Source organism: Diabrotica undecimpunctata, chromosome 7 (assembly GCF_040954645.1).
Source record: "Diabrotica undecimpunctata isolate CICGRU chromosome 7, icDiaUnde3, whole genome shotgun sequence".
NCBI lineage: Eukaryota > Metazoa > Arthropoda > Insecta > Coleoptera > Chrysomelidae > Diabrotica > Diabrotica undecimpunctata.
In genome coordinates this window covers 75671726-75693623 of record NC_092809.1, presented here as the reverse complement: position 1 = coordinate 75693623, position 21898 = coordinate 75671726, and the positions used below count along the sequence as shown (strand labels likewise).

The 21898-nt window shown below is 33.7% G+C and overlaps 1 protein-coding gene across 10 annotated transcripts in view; it reads left to right on the top strand.

The window, feature by feature from the left end:
- Positions 1-21898, top strand: part of msn (serine/threonine-protein kinase msn) — a 212660-nt gene that overhangs the window by 165839 nt on the left and 24923 nt on the right. For 7 of the 10 annotated variants that reach the window (XM_072537565.1, XM_072537567.1, XM_072537563.1 and 4 more), the window contains 2 exons: positions 17785-18043; positions 20425-20645. In XM_072537565.1, the coding sequence (XP_072393666.1) occupies positions 17785-18043; positions 20425-20645 (480 nt within the window). The remainder of the gene's footprint in view (positions 1-17784; positions 18044-20424; positions 20646-21898) is intronic. The other 3 variants (XM_072537568.1, XM_072537572.1, XM_072537570.1) reach the window with 1 other exon arrangement.

Below are 21898 nucleotides of genomic sequence, written 5' to 3'. Positions count from 1 at the left end.
AAACTGCAATTTTTAATTTTTTTTCTGCTTTCACTAGCCGCTGGGAAAGAATTAAACACAGCAAAGCATCTGTTAAACGACTTTCTACAACGCGTTGGAGTGCTCACTATGCTGCATTTAAAGTATTGGCAGAAAAGTTTGATAGGGTTGTTACTGCAATTGAGGAAATATGTCATTAACAAGAAAATTTAGACAGCAGAGGTGCTGCACATAACCTTATGCCCGCTGTGTGTAATTTCACCTTTCTTTGTTATCCTTCTTTTGGAATGTTGTACTAAGGGAAATAAATTTTTGTCAATTGAATTGCAAAGTAAAGGCATAACAGTTGATCAATCAGCGACCAAAATAGGGCCACTTTCTTTATATTGAAGAAAAACGTGGTCATAATATAGATGGACCAATAGATTTTGTCACAAAAACATGTGAGGACTACGACATTCCCACCGAAACACGAATTCGACGTCAAAAATGAATGGATAGTGAGTTAGCTACCGATACAGGACTTTCACTTCGAGGCAAACTTCAAAAGGATATGTTGGAATGTTTTGACCGATTCAATGTTAAACTCGAAACCAGATCAAAGTCCATTTATGATGTGACTTCATTATTCGAGGTTGTGCAGACATACAGTTTTGCTTTCCGCGAACAGTGAACAGTTAAAATTAGCTGTTTTAACATGTGACTTTTACCATGAAGAGGTATTAGAAGCAGACCTTTTGCTACAAATACCAAGGCTCAGAAGACATTTACAAGCGGCCAATATTACAGCCTCTAAATGTTTAGCTGCAGACTTTTTGGAATTTATTGTGGTATGGGATTTCATGGAATCCCTCCCAAACCTCATGGACGCATTAAAATTGTTTATGACCATTTTGTGTATCAGTTGCTTAATGTGAAAGAAGTTTTAGTAAGCTAAAATTAATCAAGAATTACTTACGAGCAACAATGATACAAACAATGCTAAATAATCTTGGTTTATTAACTATCGAACATGAAGCAACACAAAACACAAATCTACATTCGTTTTACATATTCCCAATTGTCAACGGACGCACGTGAAAGCCAAACAGGGTCGTACTGAGGTGTATCATATGATTTTTAAAAATATATACTTTTGAAACTATTAGCGTAAGAATTTCTTGAAATTTAATCATTAAATCACACTTAAACTAAACTCTAAAAAATAACACGACCAGTAAATAACTTTACAATAACTATAACATATAACACACAATATATTAACTTAAAAACCAACACGCTACAATTTGAATTTAAACAGACTGGCAAGTTTGGATCTGTAACATGAGAATCCGTCTAGCTTAAGGCAATAAATTATATTTAATAGCCTCTTGACGAATGAGAGGGCGAATATCAACAAGTGCGTATGTTTACAGATGGGAATTTGCTAAACGAATGAACATATGTGATTTCAGAGTTTGTCGCTATTAAAGCTAGAAAAAAATATATTTTAATTCATTCACATAATGTAAAACAAAGATAAATAAACTGTTATATACTATTTACTGCAATTTCATTAACTATAATTCTTCAATTTTTCATTATTTATAACGTTCGTTTATAGGATTTTCGTTGATTTTCTTCTTCTTAGCCTTCTGTCGTCCATGTTTGGACATAGGCCTCTCCCAACTCCTTCCATCGGTCTCTATCCTGAGCAACATATTTCCAATTTGTTCCGGCTATTCTTTTAATGTCATTCATCAACCCATCTCATCTGTGGTCTTCCTCTTGGTCGTTTACTTTCGTAAGGTCTCCAATGTTGTATTGTAGTATTCCAACGTTGGTCTTTTTGACTAGCAGTATGGCCCGCGAAGCTCCATTTAAGTTTGGCAATTTTTGTTGCTATGTCCTCGACTTTTGTTTTGGATCTTACCCAGTCGTTCCTCTTTTTATCTGACAGTCGTACACCTAACATTGTTCTTTCCATTGTTCTTTCTGTTGTGGCTAGTTTATTCATGTTTGACTTGGTTAGGGTCCAGGTTTGACATCCATATGTCATGATAGGAAGGATGCATTGGTTGAACACTTTGCTCCTCAAGTATTGGGGTATTTTACGGTTCTTAAATATCCAACTAAGTTTTCCAAATCCTACCCATGCTAGTCTTGCTCTTCTAGTAATTTCCGCGCTTTGGTTCTCTTTGTCAAGTCTCAGGATTTGGCCTAGGTAGATATATTCCTGGATTTGTTCTATCTCACTGCCATTTATAGTTATACGTCTGGGGTCATCTGTGTTTGTCATTATTTTTGTTTTTTCATATTTATTTTTAGGCCGACGTATTGGGAGTTGGCTGCTAGTTCCCCCATCATAATTTGCAGTTCCTCGAATGTGCTCGCTATAATCACTAGGTCGTCAGCGAATCTGACGTTGTTTAACTTGTTGCCATTAACGTTAATGCCATAGGTTAACCAATTTGTAGTTTTGAAGACGTCTTCTAAGGCTAGGTTGAAAAAGTTTGGCGATATTACGTCTCCTTGTCTCACTCCTGTCTTAATGGGGATGGGATTTATTCTACAATTATTAATAGCTTGTTCTATGGCCCACATATCGATACTATCAAACGCCTTTTCATAGTAGACGAAGGCAAGAAATACGGGTAGTTGGTATTCATTTGCCTTCTCTATCAATGTTCTCATTGTTCTCAGATTTTCACAATCTTTATTTTTAGGATTTGGGGTGACACTATCGATTACCGCCCCGGGTGTCACCCATGCTAGCTACGTCACTGATTCTGACTTATATTAATTCTTTGACTCTTTGTTCTATCTATTTGTTGATATCTAATACTTGCGATGTGATGCCAAGCATAAAAGGGAATATAAAAAAGAAAATATCTGTGTCAGTTTTCCAAACTATCTAATTATCCAATTTAATTTTAGGTTTTCTTTTGCCCATGTTTGCCGTATTTTATACGTTTCTTTGGTATATAATGCATGGTTCTGTTTGCATTAGTCTTTTAATTGAATAATTAAAATTTTAAATCTGTTTCATGAATTTTTAAATCTGTTTTTATTTTATGAAAGGTTTTAAATATTTAATAAAAAATTGAAATAATTGAAATTTTTACTTTTGACTATGAATTCATTTTTTTAAGTAGGCGTTGACGTGTATACTTTTTAATTGAGAATACAAAACTTACGTCAAATTTTTCAATATTTAAATAAAAATATAAATCTAATACATATTTAAAAAAATATGAGAATTGAATGTAAAATTATAATTTTCCTCTACACCTAATGTACCTATTTTGTGAATATTTCCAAAAATACTTTTGTTTCCTATTCTACATGTGTTTGTCACTAATTTTAATGTCTTTCTCTTTGGTTTTTGCCTAACGAGTGACGTCCATAACAACGTGTGTTTCTTAAAATGTAAGTATGAACATTCACTGTTGTCTATGTACTTATATAGTGTTTGAGCTCGCTATGTATTGACATGTTTGTTCGGCATGCTTATTTCACTTAACAACATTTTTACATGTTCATGTTTTATGTTAAAAAAAAAAAAAAAAATAAAATGTATACGGCGTGTATTTATTTAATAATTTTAATTAGGTCATATTGTTTTGCATGGTTTTAGAGATTGTTTAACACCATCAAGGAAAATGGGTTTACTGACGACTTTGGTGAAGCTACAGTTTGTTAACTGTGTAATCTTAGAAGAAATAATTTTATGACTTAATTACATTAAATAATTAAATAAGCATATTAAAAATTAGCTCAAGTACTTCCTTTTGAAAACATTTCTTAAATTTTTAATATGTAAACCTGGCAATTTCTTAAATAGTGTATAAAAATTGATTTTAGTCAGTTTCGAATCAAGATCTGAGGATTATTTGATGGAAGTCCATTGTTCCAAGCTATATTTTTGAAAAAATTCTGCTGTAACTTACACGATACATATTTCACCACAGTTGCTTAGTTAAACAAACAGATATTAGTATTTTCTTTAATTCATCATTTTAACATATGGTTTCATAGACGTACAATATGTAGCTATTTCCATATCTGTATCTCAATATATTTTATATAGTCAGCTTTACCATTTGGAGAATCAATCTTCCATATTCGCGTGTTCTTTTACATATTATTTATTCACCATTTATTCGCGAATAAAGTAGAACTATCCAAATTCAAAGTAATCTACACCACTAAGTATTCTAAATACTTAATTTCATAGTATTATTATAAATTAGCATTTTGAAAGCCTGTTACTCCATCTAATAGCCTTTTTATATATTTTGGATCCATCCGTGTATCAAGTGAAGTGACCTGCAGTTTTACTCCAGCTGATCTTCAGCTGTTTGGATTTACGACTAGATTAATGCTGTATCTCGGTTGTTGTTGTTGTTGTTCAGTTATCTCTTCTATCGCCAGGGCATCCGCCACAGTGTTCTGTTGACGTTAATTTTTTCAGAATAGCTATTTTTAATTTTTAATTTTTCATATGACCGTTGATATTGTCATCTTTACTAATAGGAATCAATTTAAATGGAATTCCATAGTCTTGCATTGCTTCATATACCGTGTTTTGTATTACGCTACCATAAACTTTGAAATCTACGAACAGTGGAAAATGTTGATATCAAATTCCCAGGTTTTTTTAAGGATATCATACGAATATATGATCTATTGTTGACCTATCAGCTTTGAATCCACTTTTGTATTGACTCTTGAGAATTTCTTGAGCTTGAAAAAATGAGGTCAGCCGTATCTAAATTGTGTTAGAGAATATTTCATCTATTGTATTCCAGTGAGTTGGAATTGCCACATTCAAGTTGATCGCCTTTTTTGTATAATTTACTCCGCGAACCGATATTGGTTCCAAAACAGTCAGAAAATTTGAGAGAAGCATTCGCTAAAGCTGATCTACTAGTGAGTATCGGAGACTCTGACAAAACATTGGAACTTACAAATCACTGAAACCATCAACAATACAACCCCAAAGAAAAAATAGAAAAATAGATAAAAAAAAACTTTGCATGGCTGGAGAGGCTGTCGAACTTGTAGAAGTAAGATAAAAACTCAGAAGCGGCACATCAAATTCAGTACAAAAAGAAATAGAAGTAGGTACCATAAATTCCACTATAAAACACTTATAAACACAAATATCTAAGAAAGAATTCAAATCACAGGCACAGATCATCAAAGATAATAATGAAAATACCATAACAAACTCATAAGGTATTGCAGCTGTATGAAAACAATATTGCGAAATGCTATTCTCTATCAACGACCAATACAATAATACAGAAAAAAGAAGTTATGAAAAAGAACCATAAATACTGACATCAGAAATTGAGGCGGCGATAAAAAAGCTATAGTTTAGAAAAGCACAAGGGAAGATGGAATAACAGCTGAAGCACTCAAAGAAATGGGAGAGGTAGGAATTGAAGTTATGCTTAGATTCTGCAATGAAATCTGGAACAACGGGAAGTGACCAAAGGATTAGGGAAGCTCACTTTGATTCCCCTATATAAAAAAGGTTCACCGATAGATTGGAATAATTACCGCACAGAACCATTAATATCCCATGCGAGCAAATTACTCCTCACCATCATCAATGAAAGACTAAAATCAATTATCTTAAGAGAGATTCCCCAAAAACAATGCGGATTCGTCCAAGTAGGGGAACAAGAGAACAGATTCTTAATATTCGTCAAATTATAGAAAGATCCCGATAACTAAATATAGAAACATATTTGTTTTTTGTTAACTACTCCAAGGCCTTCGATAACGTACAATGGGATAACATGTGGCATAAATTTAGGAAATGGATAGCCAAAACATAGAACTAATTTATTTATTACAATAACTGTATGTAAATAATACCGCTAATGTAAGAGTTAATAACGGGGTTTCGAAAAACTTCAAATTAAAATCTGGAGTTCAGGAGGAATGTATAATATCCTCCATTCGATTCAATAGATATGGTGAGCACATTATGCATCAGATTTTTGACGAATTACAAGGTGGAGCAACAATAGGAGGAAGAAAAAAAATCCTACGATATGCTCATGACACGGTTAAATTGGCGCCTTCAGCAGAAAAACTATGAAGTTGTGCACGGTGAGTACGGAATATGGTTTGAAAATAAATATACAAAAACTAAAGTAATTATCATCGATAGAAACAGAAACAACCAAACAGAGAAAAGAAACATGGCATGGTACGAAGTGGTCAGACAATTTAATTATAAAGAGCTCCGTCATCACTAACAGTGGAGGCTGCGAAGACGAGATCTATCGCCACCTGCGCCCCAGTAACATGTACAATCAAAAAAGCCGATTAAAACCATGTACTTAGTAATATTTTGGAAATATGGGTCTATCGTAGAATGTTGCGCATGCTATGGATCGTACATCGCGCAAGTAGTTAATTACTAGAAGAACTTACATCAAAACTTCACATGGTTATAGTTTGCGTGTAGGTTTCTCAGAAATTTTATCATTTCCTTGCGCTTTGTTGCTCTTTTGTTTCTGAATTGGTTCGTTAGTTTCATGTAAGGAAGATACATATACTTCATTCTCATTTATGTCAAGGTTTACTTGTAGAGCATTATCATCGTCAGTGCACAACAAATTTCTAAAAATGCTCCATACATATCTGAAGGATTTTCTCCTTATTAGGTTTATATTTCCTTGTCACGTTTGTCGGTAGCTAGTTTCAACTATTTTTTAAAATGTTTGACTGATGATGGTCAGTTTTTTTGTCTATGGTAGTTTTTTAAACTATGGTATACAGCCACCAACTACTGTGATTTTCCCCTTTTACTTTATATTTCATTGCTTTTCCTTACACATATTTAATCTCAAATTAAATTATTTTCGTGTACTGTTGATCTTTCTATAAAAATTTCTGATCTCGTTCTGGTTTCTTAGTGCTTCCAGTTCTTCAACATTTTAATCTAAAACTTCCATTTATTTATCTTGTGGACATATTTCTTGTCTTCTAAGCTACTTATAAGATTCAACAGTTGCTCGTGTTTTTCTTTGTTAGATAAGTGTATATGCATGGTTCTTCATTCTTGTGGCTTGTTCACGTTTAACGTTGAACCGACCAGTGTTTTTAGGAAACTATGTCCTTTCTAGGATCTGGTTTGCTGCATGTGTTACGATTTCTTTACTTACATCCCATTTCTGGTTTATTGTGGGCTTGTCCTCTATGTCCATGGTGGTTATGAGATCGTTGATCTGCTGCTGATATTTTTCTACTCATATCTAGGAGGTTAGAAAATTGTCTACTATCAATAATTGCATGGTAAATTTGGATCTGAAGTCACCTTATATATGTTTCTGTGGGAGTATCTAGTAGGTGCTAATGAAAATGTCCCTAATTTAGTCTGCTGAGATCCGAAGTAATGAAAATGTAAAATAAACTTTCGTAACCCACTTAACTGTGCGTGTACTAAAATGAATACAGTCGGTCAATAACACTAGGAAGATATATGGCGCGCAAGCGCTTACTTTTACTTTTTAGAGTCTGGATCCGACTACAATTTTTCTGCCCAGTATCGGGCTACGTCTACTGCCTTTGTATTTTCAATCCGTAAATCATTACAGGCGCAAGCGCTATGTGAAAATGACGCGCGTTAGAATGGTGTATAAACATTATAAAAATATAAAATTAAAAAGGTTTTCCTAAAAGAACGACGCCAACTAAGTCACCTGTCCATTAATAAATAATGTAATAATTTTTTATTTTAAAATAATCTTTTTGAAAATGATTTCCGAAGTGGAAATCGCAACGTCAACGTAAAATGTAATTTTTGTTACAATCAATTGTGGTTTCATCCCATATAAATACAAGCATTAGATTAATATATAAACATCTGCATCTGTCAGACACAACCAGACTAACCAAAGGTTAAGCACGAGTCTTACTCTAAATATAATCAATTTAGGCCAAATTATATGAGTAGCACAAATATTTTGAGTTTTCGAAACATGTTCAAAATAGGTAGTGCTGTAGACAAAAGGCTAGGTAATATATAGTAAAATTTATTTACATTTTCAATTCTAAGTTTAAAAAATGGCATAAAAACCTTTGGCAATGACGAAATCGATAAACTTTATAATTAATTAAGATAGCTGTAAACAAATTGGGGAATTTAATGTGCAAGGTCACTTCACAATTATTAGTAATTAAGTATTTACACGCTGTATTATTTATTTTCCACATTTTAAATATTGTCAATGCAATACATGGTGAAATGGTAGTGTCCTTCATCCATTATATGCTTCTGATAACCCACTGGTATGTTAGTTTTAATTATTCTATTTTAGATTAACTCGTTATTTTTATAAAACTAACGGGAAAGACCATTCTCTATATACCTAACAAATAACTAACTTTCATAACTTTTTTTGTGATTTCTGTCTAATAATTTTATTGGATAGTTTTAGTTTGTATTTCAGCACTAAATACGATTTTTAATGTTCATCAGATTTTGGTTGAAATGCATGTATTATACCTAACATTAAAGCTTAATAATTTGAATTTTTCTATTGATTTTATGGAGGTGATACATTTATTATTTGGTAATTATTAAATGGTAATATCAAAATAAAGTTTTCAATAAATTTATGACATGATGTCATATCATCTTCCATTTTACTTTATATAATTGCCTACCTTAAAATATATATTTTGAGATCATTAACATTTCATGCTATTTTGATAATATTGATGTTTTGGTAAGAACCGGTTTGTCAATTTTCATTTTAAATGATTGAATAACGATCTCTCTTTTAAGCTGTTTGAAATTTGTAAACGAATTTACGATTCCAGCAAAAGCTTTGCTATCGCTTTGACGAATTGAAAAGCCAAATATATATGGCGCAAGAGCACAATTCGTCAAACAATTCCGTGTATGAATCGGTACCAATAGGATCTTTTCGGTAACAGTATCAAAGTTATTTCAGCATAACCCTGCATCGTCAGAGATCCGGGTAGATACAAATTGACACACAGAACTGGCCCTGCTTATTCCCCACTTAAAGTGGATAGCTACAAAAGTGTCATCTACTTTGATTGCCCTAAACGAAAACAATTTAATACAATTGTGGAGGTGTTCGAAATTTGCAAAGGTGTACGATTTCAGCAAATCCTTTACTATCACCGCTTGATGAATTCAAAAGCCAAACATACATGGTACAAGAGCACAATTCTTCGATAACCCTGACGATGCAGGATTTGGTGAATTATCCCTTTAAATTGACATATCCGTTTTATATTATCTATCACGTCTTCACGCATATCCCATATTTTCATGGTGCGAATAAGCTATTTTCTTGTCATTTGTATTTTTTTGTTCATAGCTAAAATACTGTTTCTTATGAATCAATGTAGATTGATGAACACATACAAAACATAACTTCATTGTTATACTTCAAAAAAGAGTTTTACGAATAAGTATTTCATTTACAGTTAAAAACTTTTATTTTGATATATTTTTTTGACCTTCGCGAATAGTATTTTAGGTACACTATCTGTAAAAAAACAACTTTTCAGAAGCCACAACTGTATTTACTAACCCAAAAATAGTGTCCTTTGCACGTGCCATCAATTCTTAATAAACAGACTAAACAAATTTGGAGTATTGCCCAAATGAGTATTTTCATTTTGTTTTTTATTTATAAACAGGTTTAAGGTATGTTCTATATTATTTTATTGACGAAGCGAGGGTGTTTGAAGAGATTTTGTTTAAAATGGACGTGAGTGTTGGAAAATATCTAGGGTTTTAGTTTTAATGTTAGATAACTAATTTTTGCATGATTTTATTGTTACAAACACGCATGGTTTAGTTCACTTAAGTTTTGTAGTGATTTTTATATAATTTACGTTTTGGTATGTACTTATTTTGAACTGTACAAAAATCGTAGGTATAGATTTATGCAAGTAAAAAGTTACTTGTCCTCTATTGATACTTTTTTTAATTTTAACTGGACTGCCAAGAGTAAATATATCATACGATATTTTGCATTTTACGTTGCTACTTTTTTTCATGAATTCTCCCTGATTGTAATATTTCCTAAGCTCTTATTCCTTTCAATGAATTTAGTATATTTTGCAGTTGTTTTTCATTCATACTTGAGTTGTTAAAGTAGTGTTATTCCTGTAACACTCCTGGTAAACCATAAGGCGAAATAATTCCTTGTAAACCATAGGAGTAAAAACATAGTGCAGCTACGAGGTTCGAGATTAGCGATATGCGACTGAGTTTAAGTAATTTTTTGGAATTGACGCGTAACTAGTGAAGTAATGAGTGTCTCGTCACAGCGACAAAGTTAGCGACGCGACAAGATTTAAAATGTAATTTGTTTATCGCGCGAGATGCAGCGAGAAGGTTTAATCCGCTGTCAAATTCTTGATGGTGAGTGCACCCTGTACGAACAAAACAATTGAAAATCCAAGAATTTGTGTGTAATATGTAAAAAAGACTCACTTTTTTAATTAGAAATAATGATACATTTTCTAATATACAGTACACGCGTGAAGTATGGAAACATAAAGATACCTGTGCCACACCGTATGATATAGCAACAAAAAATGTTAATTATGTATATTAGATAGACCAGCGATTTAAAATTGTATGTTTTCGACGTTGCCAAATGTACAGTTTCTGAGATATACGGATAATATGCCTATTTTAAATAGGCATATTATATCTCAGAAATAGTGGTTTATTGTCGATGCAACATATAATCTGTGTTGTTTCTCCCTTTGTTTCCTAGCGGTTTCACTATGAAACCACACACAAATAAATGTTTTGCTACGTTCTCAGTGGTATATCGATCTGAATACGGGTCTGTATTAACATTTCATTGCTCTTATAGGTAGCTTCTTCAGAAGCAGCGTAATACAAATATTCAGCATACCCAGAGGCTACAACTAACAATCTGATGATTGATGCCTGATTAACTAAAATACTCAACCCATAGGTGGAAAATGAATTCATCTAAACGACTCTGCAACGGATCGTATACAGCTGGTCGTTTGATTGTTGACTATTGCCATGCGCATTCCGATAGTGGGGGTTGCTGTGACAATGCATAGTTGGGTTCTGGATGGGGGATAAGAAGTTGCCTCCTGTTTCGAATTTCAACTGCTTCATAAATTTCTCTGGAATTGAGAAAGAATGTGGAATTTTTTCAAACAATATTAAATATCCTTATCTTGACAATATACTTCCAGCACAGAATGAAAGAAAAGACCAGATCTAATGCATCTTTTAAAGGACCGATCAAGAGAAAGACGGTGATAGGTGGTTGAAAAAAGACAGAAATGAAGTTTTGAAATTTTCTAGTAGTTCTGATACCTTTTTTTCGAAGGATCGTGCCTGTGAGAGTACGAATAAATGGAAGAATGGCGAGAGATAAAGGCCAAAGGAGGAGTAGGATAAGAGTTAGATGAACGTGGACGCATACACTTTCCCCTGAACAAGACGCCACAAGGCCATCGAAACGTTGAGGTGTATACTTATGTATACTTAAGGATTAATCCAAAAAAGCACGGTCCAAACCTATTAGAAATTTAGTTAATTCTGACCCCATTTATTAAAACCTCCTATTTTATTCCAAACTTCGCAATGACATACTAGACATAAAACTTTCGTCTTCGTAATCCTACAGTATTTTAACAATATCTTTTTATGTTGGTTCCATTCCCGTCTTGTTCTCGGTCTTTTTCATCTTATAATATCCTGTATTTGACAGAGATTTCTTATTTGGTTATTTGGTATTGTGTATCTCAATATTTTCCCAGCAATTGATCTCAAGGCTCTCATTTCTGATGTTCTAAGTATTCTTTTCGTTTCTGCTGTATCTATTCTCGTTTCTATCGCATATGTCATTATTATTCTTACAAATGATTTATGTATTTTTCCATCTAATCTCATATCCTTATTATTCCAGATGACATCCAGATATATAAGTTGCATTTTTTGCATGTTTCCGCATACTCTCTTTTTGGTTTCCTTAATTGAATATTTTTACTCTCACATACCCCAATTTTGAAGTTTGTTCTATTATTTTATCGTTAATAACTATTTTGTATCGTCTGGGTTCTTTTGCATTACTAATGGCAATAGAAACAATGTTTCTGACAATAGAAACAACTTTACATAAATAAAGAGTGAGCCAGTCCTGATATTAAGAGAAGAAATTGAATATGCAATAAAAAATGCTGAAGATCGAAAAGCAACAGAATCCGACGAAATCCCCACAACTATTAAAACTCATGAGCTAAAACTCCACTGCAATAGTATTACATCTGTTTAACAAGAATCGCTTTCATCCACATCCATTACATTACCAAAAATCAGCTAGTGCAAAAGAATGTTTTGATCACCTAACAATCTCGTTAATGATCGAAGTCCTTTGCTTAAGGCGTTTCTAAAAATAATTCATAACCATGTTTATGAAATCTGGAACTTGATATTAGCGAGACACAGGTGGGATTCAGAAAAATACTAGGCACTAGAGAACCTCTATTTACTCTAAATGTTCAATAACAGCTTGTAACGTATATATTTTGCCTACCACATAGGGTATAATTATAGGGGTTGAAAATTTCGACAGAAATTATTGGGGGTGTAAATAGGGCAAGCAAAATATATGATACTTATGCGAACGGCACTCAGGGTTTGTTTGGAGAGCTGGGTCATGGATAAGTGGGAAACAAAGGTGTACTTATATGAATCTCCTGGGACAAATGGACAGACAAAACAAACAACAGGAAGGACCTCTAGCAATTTAAAATGGACGCTGCTTCGAGGTGCCAAATTATAACGATTACAACAACTAGTTGTAACTATTGAAATAATAATTAGAAATACAAAATATATCTTTTTAAATGAAACTCAAAAAGGGGGTTATAAACTTTTTTTAAATAAATAAAAAAAATGGTTTAGAGAAATAAATCAAACATTTATTGTTGTGTCACCACAAACAGTTACAAAAATACAGATGGCACAAAAAACACTATATTAATAGCTATAGAGATTTATACCAAAAATAACAAAGAAAACTTACATAAGTATGTCCAATTCGTTTACAAACTCTGTTGCTACAAAACTTACAAATGTTACTGGGCTATAAACTGTGGTAAGTAAAAAATTATCTTTTTAAATAATGAAAGCAATTATTATTTAAAAAAAAAGTATCTGTCGTTACTTTAAAATTAAAACACAAAAAGTTACCTGGATTTCACTAAAAAAAGCACTAAAGTTTCTGAGGGTTGGAACTGGATTGGAAATCTCTGAACACGAACAAATTCATCTCCAAACAGCCAAAAAGCCTGTGATGACAACCAGGGAGAAAGAAAACGAGGATGGAAATAACGATTCTTCCAAACCTCACTTAAACTGCAACTGAAACATTAAACTGATTAAACTGCTACACATTTTCCATGAAAAGGAACAAAACAGAAAACTTTCAAATTCGACGTAGAATTTGGACATACCTCTGAGGCCCACCGCTCAACCGCTCTTGACCGCGCCTCAGCGAGAGTGAACAATTATCTTGCCGGCAAAAACTTCTCAGCGATCTCAATGAATGTTTATTTGAAACGCAGAATATTTAGGGGTTTCGACCAAAGAAAAATATCAAAGAATTTGCGTCCGTGATATAAACAAACTTTAAAATGGTTTACATTAACTTCGGCGACGTAAAAAGAACGAAATACTATTTGGGTTTTAACTCGTACGATAGGAACAGAAAAACATGGAAAACATTATTCGTTATTTTAATACATATATGAGGGGATTTCAATTTAATACATATAGGGGATTTCAATATATTTCAATATATATTTCAAAGAATTTGGAAATGCTACAAGCTATGCTTGGATGTTAATCATGAGATACACGCATGTTTCATAGATTTCTTTGAGAGCAAAGGCATATTATGATAAAGATCTAAGAATAATCTTTACTGTATATTGAAATTAGCGAGCACATAAAAGAATAGAAGATATATGTAATAGGCTGAAGTAAGCCATTAACGGACCACCTTAAAATTGGGATATTTTTGATGTCTCGAATTTCCTAAACCTGTTGTCTGATTTGAGTGGTTTTTTTAATGTGTTATAGTCTTATTTTTTAAGAACATCGCTGTATTAATATTGTTGCTTGACAGGTAAATGCCGTTGTATATCGGGTGTAACAATTATACTGTTTTTTCTCAAAGTTCGGAACACCCTGTGGAATATTTTAGAATTGATAAAATACTGAAATTAAAACTCAATTGTAGCCTTAGTCTTCCTTAACATTTTGTTTTTTGATTCATTCGATTATGTTCGATAATAAAAGAGATATGTACTTTTATCATACAAAACGTTTTTATTAGCATAACGTAAGAAGTACAGGTTAACATCATTAAAGTAACAAAAATACATTAATACAATACACTTCAGTAGCGGGTATTGCCGCCTCTACTTCTAATGACGGCTTCACATCGACGAGATATACTCGAAATGAGGTTTGCTATTTGGTCTTGATCAATATCATGGGATCAATCAAACGCTTTCGTAGTCTTCTGCCAATTATGTCCCACAAATTTCCCATCGGGTTAAGATCTGGACTATGAAGTGGCCAATTACAAGTCAGAAGATTTACTTGTTGTAAATTTTCGGTTACAGTTCGTGCAACATGAGGTCTTGCATTATCGTGCATTAGCAAAAATTTGGTACCAATATAAGAAGCGAAAGGTTCAACATGCTCAGAAATAAATTTCGGTTATGTACCTTTCACTGTTTAAAGAACTTCCACGTAGAGGAACAAGATCTGTTCGCTCTGTTAAAGAAATTCCTCCCTAAATCATTATAGACTCTCTATTAAATAAAGTCGTTCTACATACGTTGCACTAGGCATAACGCTCATTTGGTCGTCGGATTACTCTTAAACGTCGATCGGAATTATAGAGACAAAATCTGAATTCATCTGTCAACAGAACGTTTTCCCAGTCGTCATTATTCCAGTTTACGTGCACTCTGGCAAATTGCAATCTAGCTCTGCGGTGGTTTTCAGTTAATGCTGGGCCTGTAGCTGGTCTTCGAATACGCAATTCATGTTCTACAAGACATCTCCTCACGGTATCAATGCTGGGTTGGATATTATGAACAGCACTAAATTCCGTTAAAAGATAAAACGGTCTTGAACAACCGTAGTAACTCGAGGTCTACCTTGTTTGGGACGTTTGCTGTAGTTCATTTCTCTAAAGTGTTGAAAAATGCGAGAAATTGATATATGTGAAACTCACAACATTCGACCGATAGAATGGTAGCTAAGTCTTTCGCTATGTAAGGGGACTGCTTGAACATACTCATCACGGATCAAATTCCTTGTAGCGCGTTCCATCCAAAAAATCAGACCCTTTTTGACTGTTAACAATTTGACATCTTTTCTAATTTCTCATAGACTACTTTAGGCTTGTTTATTAAACTAAGAAGAAAATGAGGATTTAGTGGGAGGACTGAATCAAAAAAACAAAATGTTAAGAAAACCTGAGGCTGCTAGGTTTTAATTTCAGTGTTTTATAAATGCTAGAATATTCCACAGGTTGTTGCGAACTTTGAGAAAAAACACAGTCTGATTGGTACACCCGGTATACAATGACAATTTACCTGTCTAGCAACAATATTATTACAGCGTTATTGTTAAAGAATCAGGCTGTAACATATTTAAAAAAAATCACTTAAGTCGTACAGCCGGTATAGGAAATTAAAGACATAAATGTCCGATTTTTAAGGTAGTGCGTTAATTTTGCTGCTTAGTGTATATCGTCGCCCTTACTGTTGTTGCCTCCTTACTGTACAGTGAACACATTTGCTTTGAAGTTTTATCAAGTGCAAATGAAGAAATAATCGTCAACGGGGAAGTGATAAATAACATTAGATATGTAGACGATAATGTGCTGTTAACAAGAACATCGAAAGAGCTTTTACTAGAGAATAGGAATAGAGTTTGCAATAACTACGGTTTACAGATCAATACCTAGAATACCAAGTATATGATCTGTATTGATCACCTAATTCATCATACAAACATTACAATAAATACGAGCTATGATAAACGAGGCAAGTGGTCAAAATATCGAAATCAAAAGACGTATTGAAATTGCTAGGTCCATTTTCATAAAAATGAAGGAACCGTTTAATAATTGTGATATGTCTCCCTCTACATGTAAGAATGTTAAGATCGTGTGTTTAGTACCTTGATGGACGACGGGAAGCAGACTCTCTATCATAACGATATAAAAAGATACAAGGAATATATGGATGAAAACCCTTTAAATGCTATTTAATTGGTATTCTATTACACTGTTGCGGATAATTATGTAGTATGTTAGAATTTTAAGTAGATTTACTTCATGTACACGTAAGATATCCACCAGAATTACTGGTCCTGAGACGTAGTCTCTAAACGGACTTTGAGTAGCAAGTTTTAAACGAATATACCTTTTATAAAGGATTTTTTAATAAAAATTTTTTAATATAGAAAGCATAGAGTTTCGAGATGTGGTGCTATCGACGAATATTACTTAATATACTAGAATAAGTTGGATTGACCTTGTCACAAATGAAGGAGTATTACGAATGAACTAAAGACCCGAAGTAATTATTATCATCATCCAGCCTTCTGCGTAAAAAGTTGAACATAGACCTCTAATTTCTTCCAGTTCCGCCAAACTTGAGCTTCCTGCAGCCAATTCCCAGCGATTCTTTTGACGTCGTTTGTCCACCATGTAGGTGGTCTATCTCTACTTCTTCTATCAGCTCGTGGTCTCCACACTGTAATTTTTTGGTCCCACCGCCCGTCATTCATTCTCGCCACATAGCCTGCCCCAGTTCCGCTTCAGCCATGCTATGCCGTCTATAACATATGTGATGTCTGTCCTTCCTGAAGTAATACTTACCATAAAAAACAAGAGAAAATTGGAATGGATGGCCATATAATACGGGGACAAAAATGTATATTTCTACAAAACATAATGCAAGGAACTATTGAAGGACGAAGGTAGAAAAATATTTTGGATGAGAACTTTGAGAGTGGTTTGGTTGCGCCACAATCGAAATGTTTAGAACAACTATAAACAGAGTTCGAATAGCCTTGATGATATCCAATCTCCGATAGAAGAAGAGCAGAAAGAGGAAGCAACATCACTAAAATTTCTTCTTAAATATAGTTGATATTTACAAAATATGGTATATCTTAGCTGCTGTTTTAAATGTATGCTTGTTTGTTTGCCGCTAATATGCAATTAGGTTTTCTACCCAAATACAAATCACACAATGAGTGCCTCTACTAAGTATGTAGTATAATTTATGAACGGCACGTTTTTAGTCGCCTCGCTCAACTCGTCGATGCACTATATTTTTTCCATAAGACAACTTAGTAGTACTCGTGGTATTGAAGACCAATAAGTATTTATGTTTATTTGATTATATTATATTTCCAGATACTAAATTTATATCACACTACTGATACAGCAGTATCGCTAAATATCTCATATTTGCATATCGCTCTTTCTTACTCGGTTATCATTACTTTGTTACTTTCTAGTGCACCTTTAAAACCCCTGTATCAATTGAAAATTCAATGAGAATGTGAATATACTTGGACCTAACAAATAGTTCAAAATAAAAAAACCTAGACATAGTTCTTATTTATTGGTTCTTGCTAATGCCTATTATCAACTAGCTCCCAAAAAAGAATTGATTAATTTTATAATTGTTTAAATAACTAATAGAATTGTTTTCTTTTTTCAGTTTCTCATAACCCCTCCGTCCTCAATTAAAAAACCGTCTCCACAAACAAGTCACCTACATGCTAACGCTCTTGCCTTGCAACAGAAACAGCGCTCCTTCCTGGCTTTTGGCTTCGGAGCGAGTTCGGCGCCATCTAGACGAGAATCACATGTCAACGTCAACGTGACGCCGACGTCCCACGACATGTCGTCGGATACGCCTGAAATTAGGAAGTACAAGAAACGCTTCAACAGCGAAATTCTGTGTGCCGCGTTATGGGGTAAGATTAATTCGTTTTTAAGAGCGGTTGCATACAGAGTGTCCACAATACATAAGCAATAGAATACACGACAATTTGGCATATTTATTTTTTTATGCTCAGTACTATACATTTTTATTTGACAATAATACTTTTGTTTTATCTTCTGTTTAATCCAACTGTTCTGGCGTATTTACTTACCAGAGCTGAGTAATTAAATGCACTTTAAAGGTGATTACAATTACAAAATACTTTTCTGAAAAAAGAACTAATTAATTTAGGAGTATACCAACAGGTGTATATATTTTTATTTATTATCTACACTAGAACTTTTACATTTAGGAAATGACCTACATTGGAAATCATAAAAATTAAAATAAGTAATATTGGCACCTTTTGTACCATATCTGATAGAAGGTTTGTTCAAATTGTTAGAATTACAAAACCTGAAGAACAGAAAACCAGCAGGTAAAGACGGGATACCAAACGAGTTACTGAAATATTGTGGAGCAGCAATGACAGAACAATTAACAACATCAATTAATAAAATTATAAAACACCATAAAATACCGGAAGAATGAAGAACGGGCGAACTAATTCTACTATTCAAAAAAGTAGATACAGAAAACAGCCAGAAAACTACAGAGGTATAAACTTGTTAAATACTACGCTAAAACTTACAATTAAAATTTTACATTTTACAAGTGCTAATAAATCAGAGGATAAGTTTAGCAGAATGAACAACAGGGTTTTCGTAGTGGAAGGTCGGGTACAGATGCAATATTCGTTATAAAGCAAATTTCTGAGAAATCACTAGAGTATAATAGACATTTCTGTATGAGTGGCCTAAAGAAAGCGTTTGACAGAGTAAGACTCCAAGATGTAATACATCTTCTGTATAATAGAGAAGTTCCCCTAAATATTATAAAAACTATCGAAAACATCTACCAAAACAACAAAATGGAAGTCAGAATAGATGGACAACTTACAGAACCTATAGAAATGGATGAAATCATCAAAACCGTTAACAAAGGAAGAGGATACATAATCGGAAACAAAGAAATCAAAATACTCTGTTACGCAGACGACGCAATATTGATAGCCCAAGATAAATATAGTATGTAAAGACTGGTCCACAGAATTAACATAAGAGCAAAAGAAGTTAATATGACAATTTGATCTCAGAAAACTAAAATAATAGTAGTCAGCAAAGAACCAACCAGGTGTAAAATAGAAATTGATGGCATCAGTATTGAACAAGTAATGGAAATAAAATACCTGGGAATTACACTGTCTAGCTATGGAGACCTGGACAAAGAAGTGAGAGATCAAGTACAAAAAGTAAATATTACTGGCAGGATGCCTTAATAACACTATGTGGCGAAACAGACACATTAACATAAATGAAATCAAGAAATTATAAAGCCAGTGTAAGACCAATAATGACATATGCCTCAGAAACGACACAACCACAACGCAAAGGCTACTGGAAACGGCAGAGATGACAGTACTGAGAAGATTTACAGGAAATACGCTGAAAGAGAAGAGAAGACATTAGAAGAAAATGTAACGTACAGTGTATAAATGAATGGACACAAAATAGAAAACAAGAATGTAATAACTACATAAGAAGAATGGAGGAGACCCGTGTCCCAATCGGCAGAAGAAGTATCGGACGACCGCGCAAAAGATGGAGTGACAAACTTCCATAGAGTTATTGATCCGCCAATGAACAAGCAGAATTGCTTATAAAAAGGGAGAATAAGAAGAAGAAGACAAATTGTTTTTAGCATTTTAAAGATTGTGCTTTAAATATATTTTGAGTAAGTCTGTCATTTAGGTCTACTATCCAGTTTGAAATGGACTCACACGGAGCAACCAATTAATTTTTCTTATCTCCTGGTATTTTCAAATGTATACTTGTGTTGTTCTTTGTGAGGGGAAAAAGTATTATCAATACGTAATTTATTTGTGCTGCAGAAATTTGTCAGAATATCTCTGTTTTCATTTCTGACATTCATTTTCATTTCTGACGTTATACCGATTGTTGTCACTCCATCTCTTGCGCAGGTGGGCTGATTCTTTTTATAGCAGTCGACATAGATAGGTAAGGTTAATGTACTTACTATTATTATCTTGAAATACTTAGCAAACTTTTATCACTTAACTAGGAACTGCTTAAAAACACAATACCTTCTTCAAGTGAATTTTAAAAAATGGTGCTAATTCTAGTGAACGAACTTTACGCAAACACAAGTTCCTTTAGTAATACTTTTTAAGTATGAATTACTCAGCTCTGTTTCTTAGTCATGTAGTTTTTGTCATTGTTTTTCTTTAGTTGTCGACCATTCAGTTTAATTAGATTGATATTAGTTTAACAAATTTCATTTTTTTATTTTCAGGGGTCAATCTCCTTATAGGCACCGAACATGGACTGATGCTTTTGGATAGAAGCGGACAAGGTAAAGTTTATCAATTAATTTCGAGGCGAAGATTCCAGCAAATGGAAGTACTCGAAGGCCAAAACATTCTTGTAACCATATCAGGGAAGAAAAATAGGGTTAGAGTATACTACCTCAGTTGGTTGAAGAGTAAAATATTAAGGACAGATGGCGCTAGTGATGTAAGTATTTTATTAATCGTTTTCTGTAGGATTTTATGTTATATGTATCAATCGTTATTATCAATGTAAAAATAAGGACGCTATATGACAATATTGGAGTAGGTACTTTGATAGTAGCAGGTTCATTTAAAATTTAGTGAAAAATAAAAAACATCTTCACTCTATGAAGAAGATATAAAGGAAACTATATTTATCTACATAAGGAAGAAAATAAGTGCCATATTATATTTTTGCTCGTCTAATGGGATATAAAATTAGTAACCAAAATCTGGCAACGCAAGGAAACGCCCGCGGACTAGAAATTAGGTGTAATGCACCCTCTTCACAAAAAGGGAGATATGATGGTGTGTGATAATTATAGGGGCATCACCCTACTTAAAGTGGCATATAAAGTATTGTCCAACGTATTGTACAGAAGATTGATCCCCTATGCTGAACAAATAGTTGGGAACTACCAGTGCAGTTTTCGACCCAATAAATCAACAACGGATCAAATCTTCACAGTCAGGCAGATTCTTGAGAAAACGCATGAGTTTGGAGTCGACACCCACCACATATTCGTGGATTTCAAAGCCGCATACGATTCAGTCAACAGACAAAAACCTCTACAGGCTATGGTGGAATTTCAAATGCCGCTTCATATTGTTCAACTAACGGAACTTACACTCGCAGGCGTAGATAGTGTAGTCAGAATCCAAAACGACTTTTAGACCCTTCCATTGTAAAAATGGACTGAGATAGGGAGATGGACTGTCGCGTCTCTTATTTAACCTTGCACTAGAAAAAGTAATTCGAGTGCCATATTAATATGAATGGCACCATCTTTAATAAATCTGTACAAGTGGTCGGATATGCAGATGACATAGACATTATTGCTAGGTCCACAGAATCTCTGATCGAAGCATTTCGATCACTAAGGGCGTCTGCACTGAGAATGGGATTAAAAATAAACGCACAGGAAACCAATTATACGTATTGTACTAGATCAGGCAACCAGATACCTAGACTATTAATTGATGATCTGGAACTGGAAGGTGTGGACACCTTCGTCTACCTGGGCTCGCTGCTGACCAAAGACAACAATGTCAGCGAAGAAATTAAAAGAAGAATAGTGCTTGCCAATAAGTACTATTATGGCTTGAGGAAACAGATGGCCCCAAAACTACCCAGAAAAATTAAAGTTACCATATATATAACACTAATAAGGCCAGTGTTAACATACGGGTCAGAAACGTGGTCACTTACACAGAACG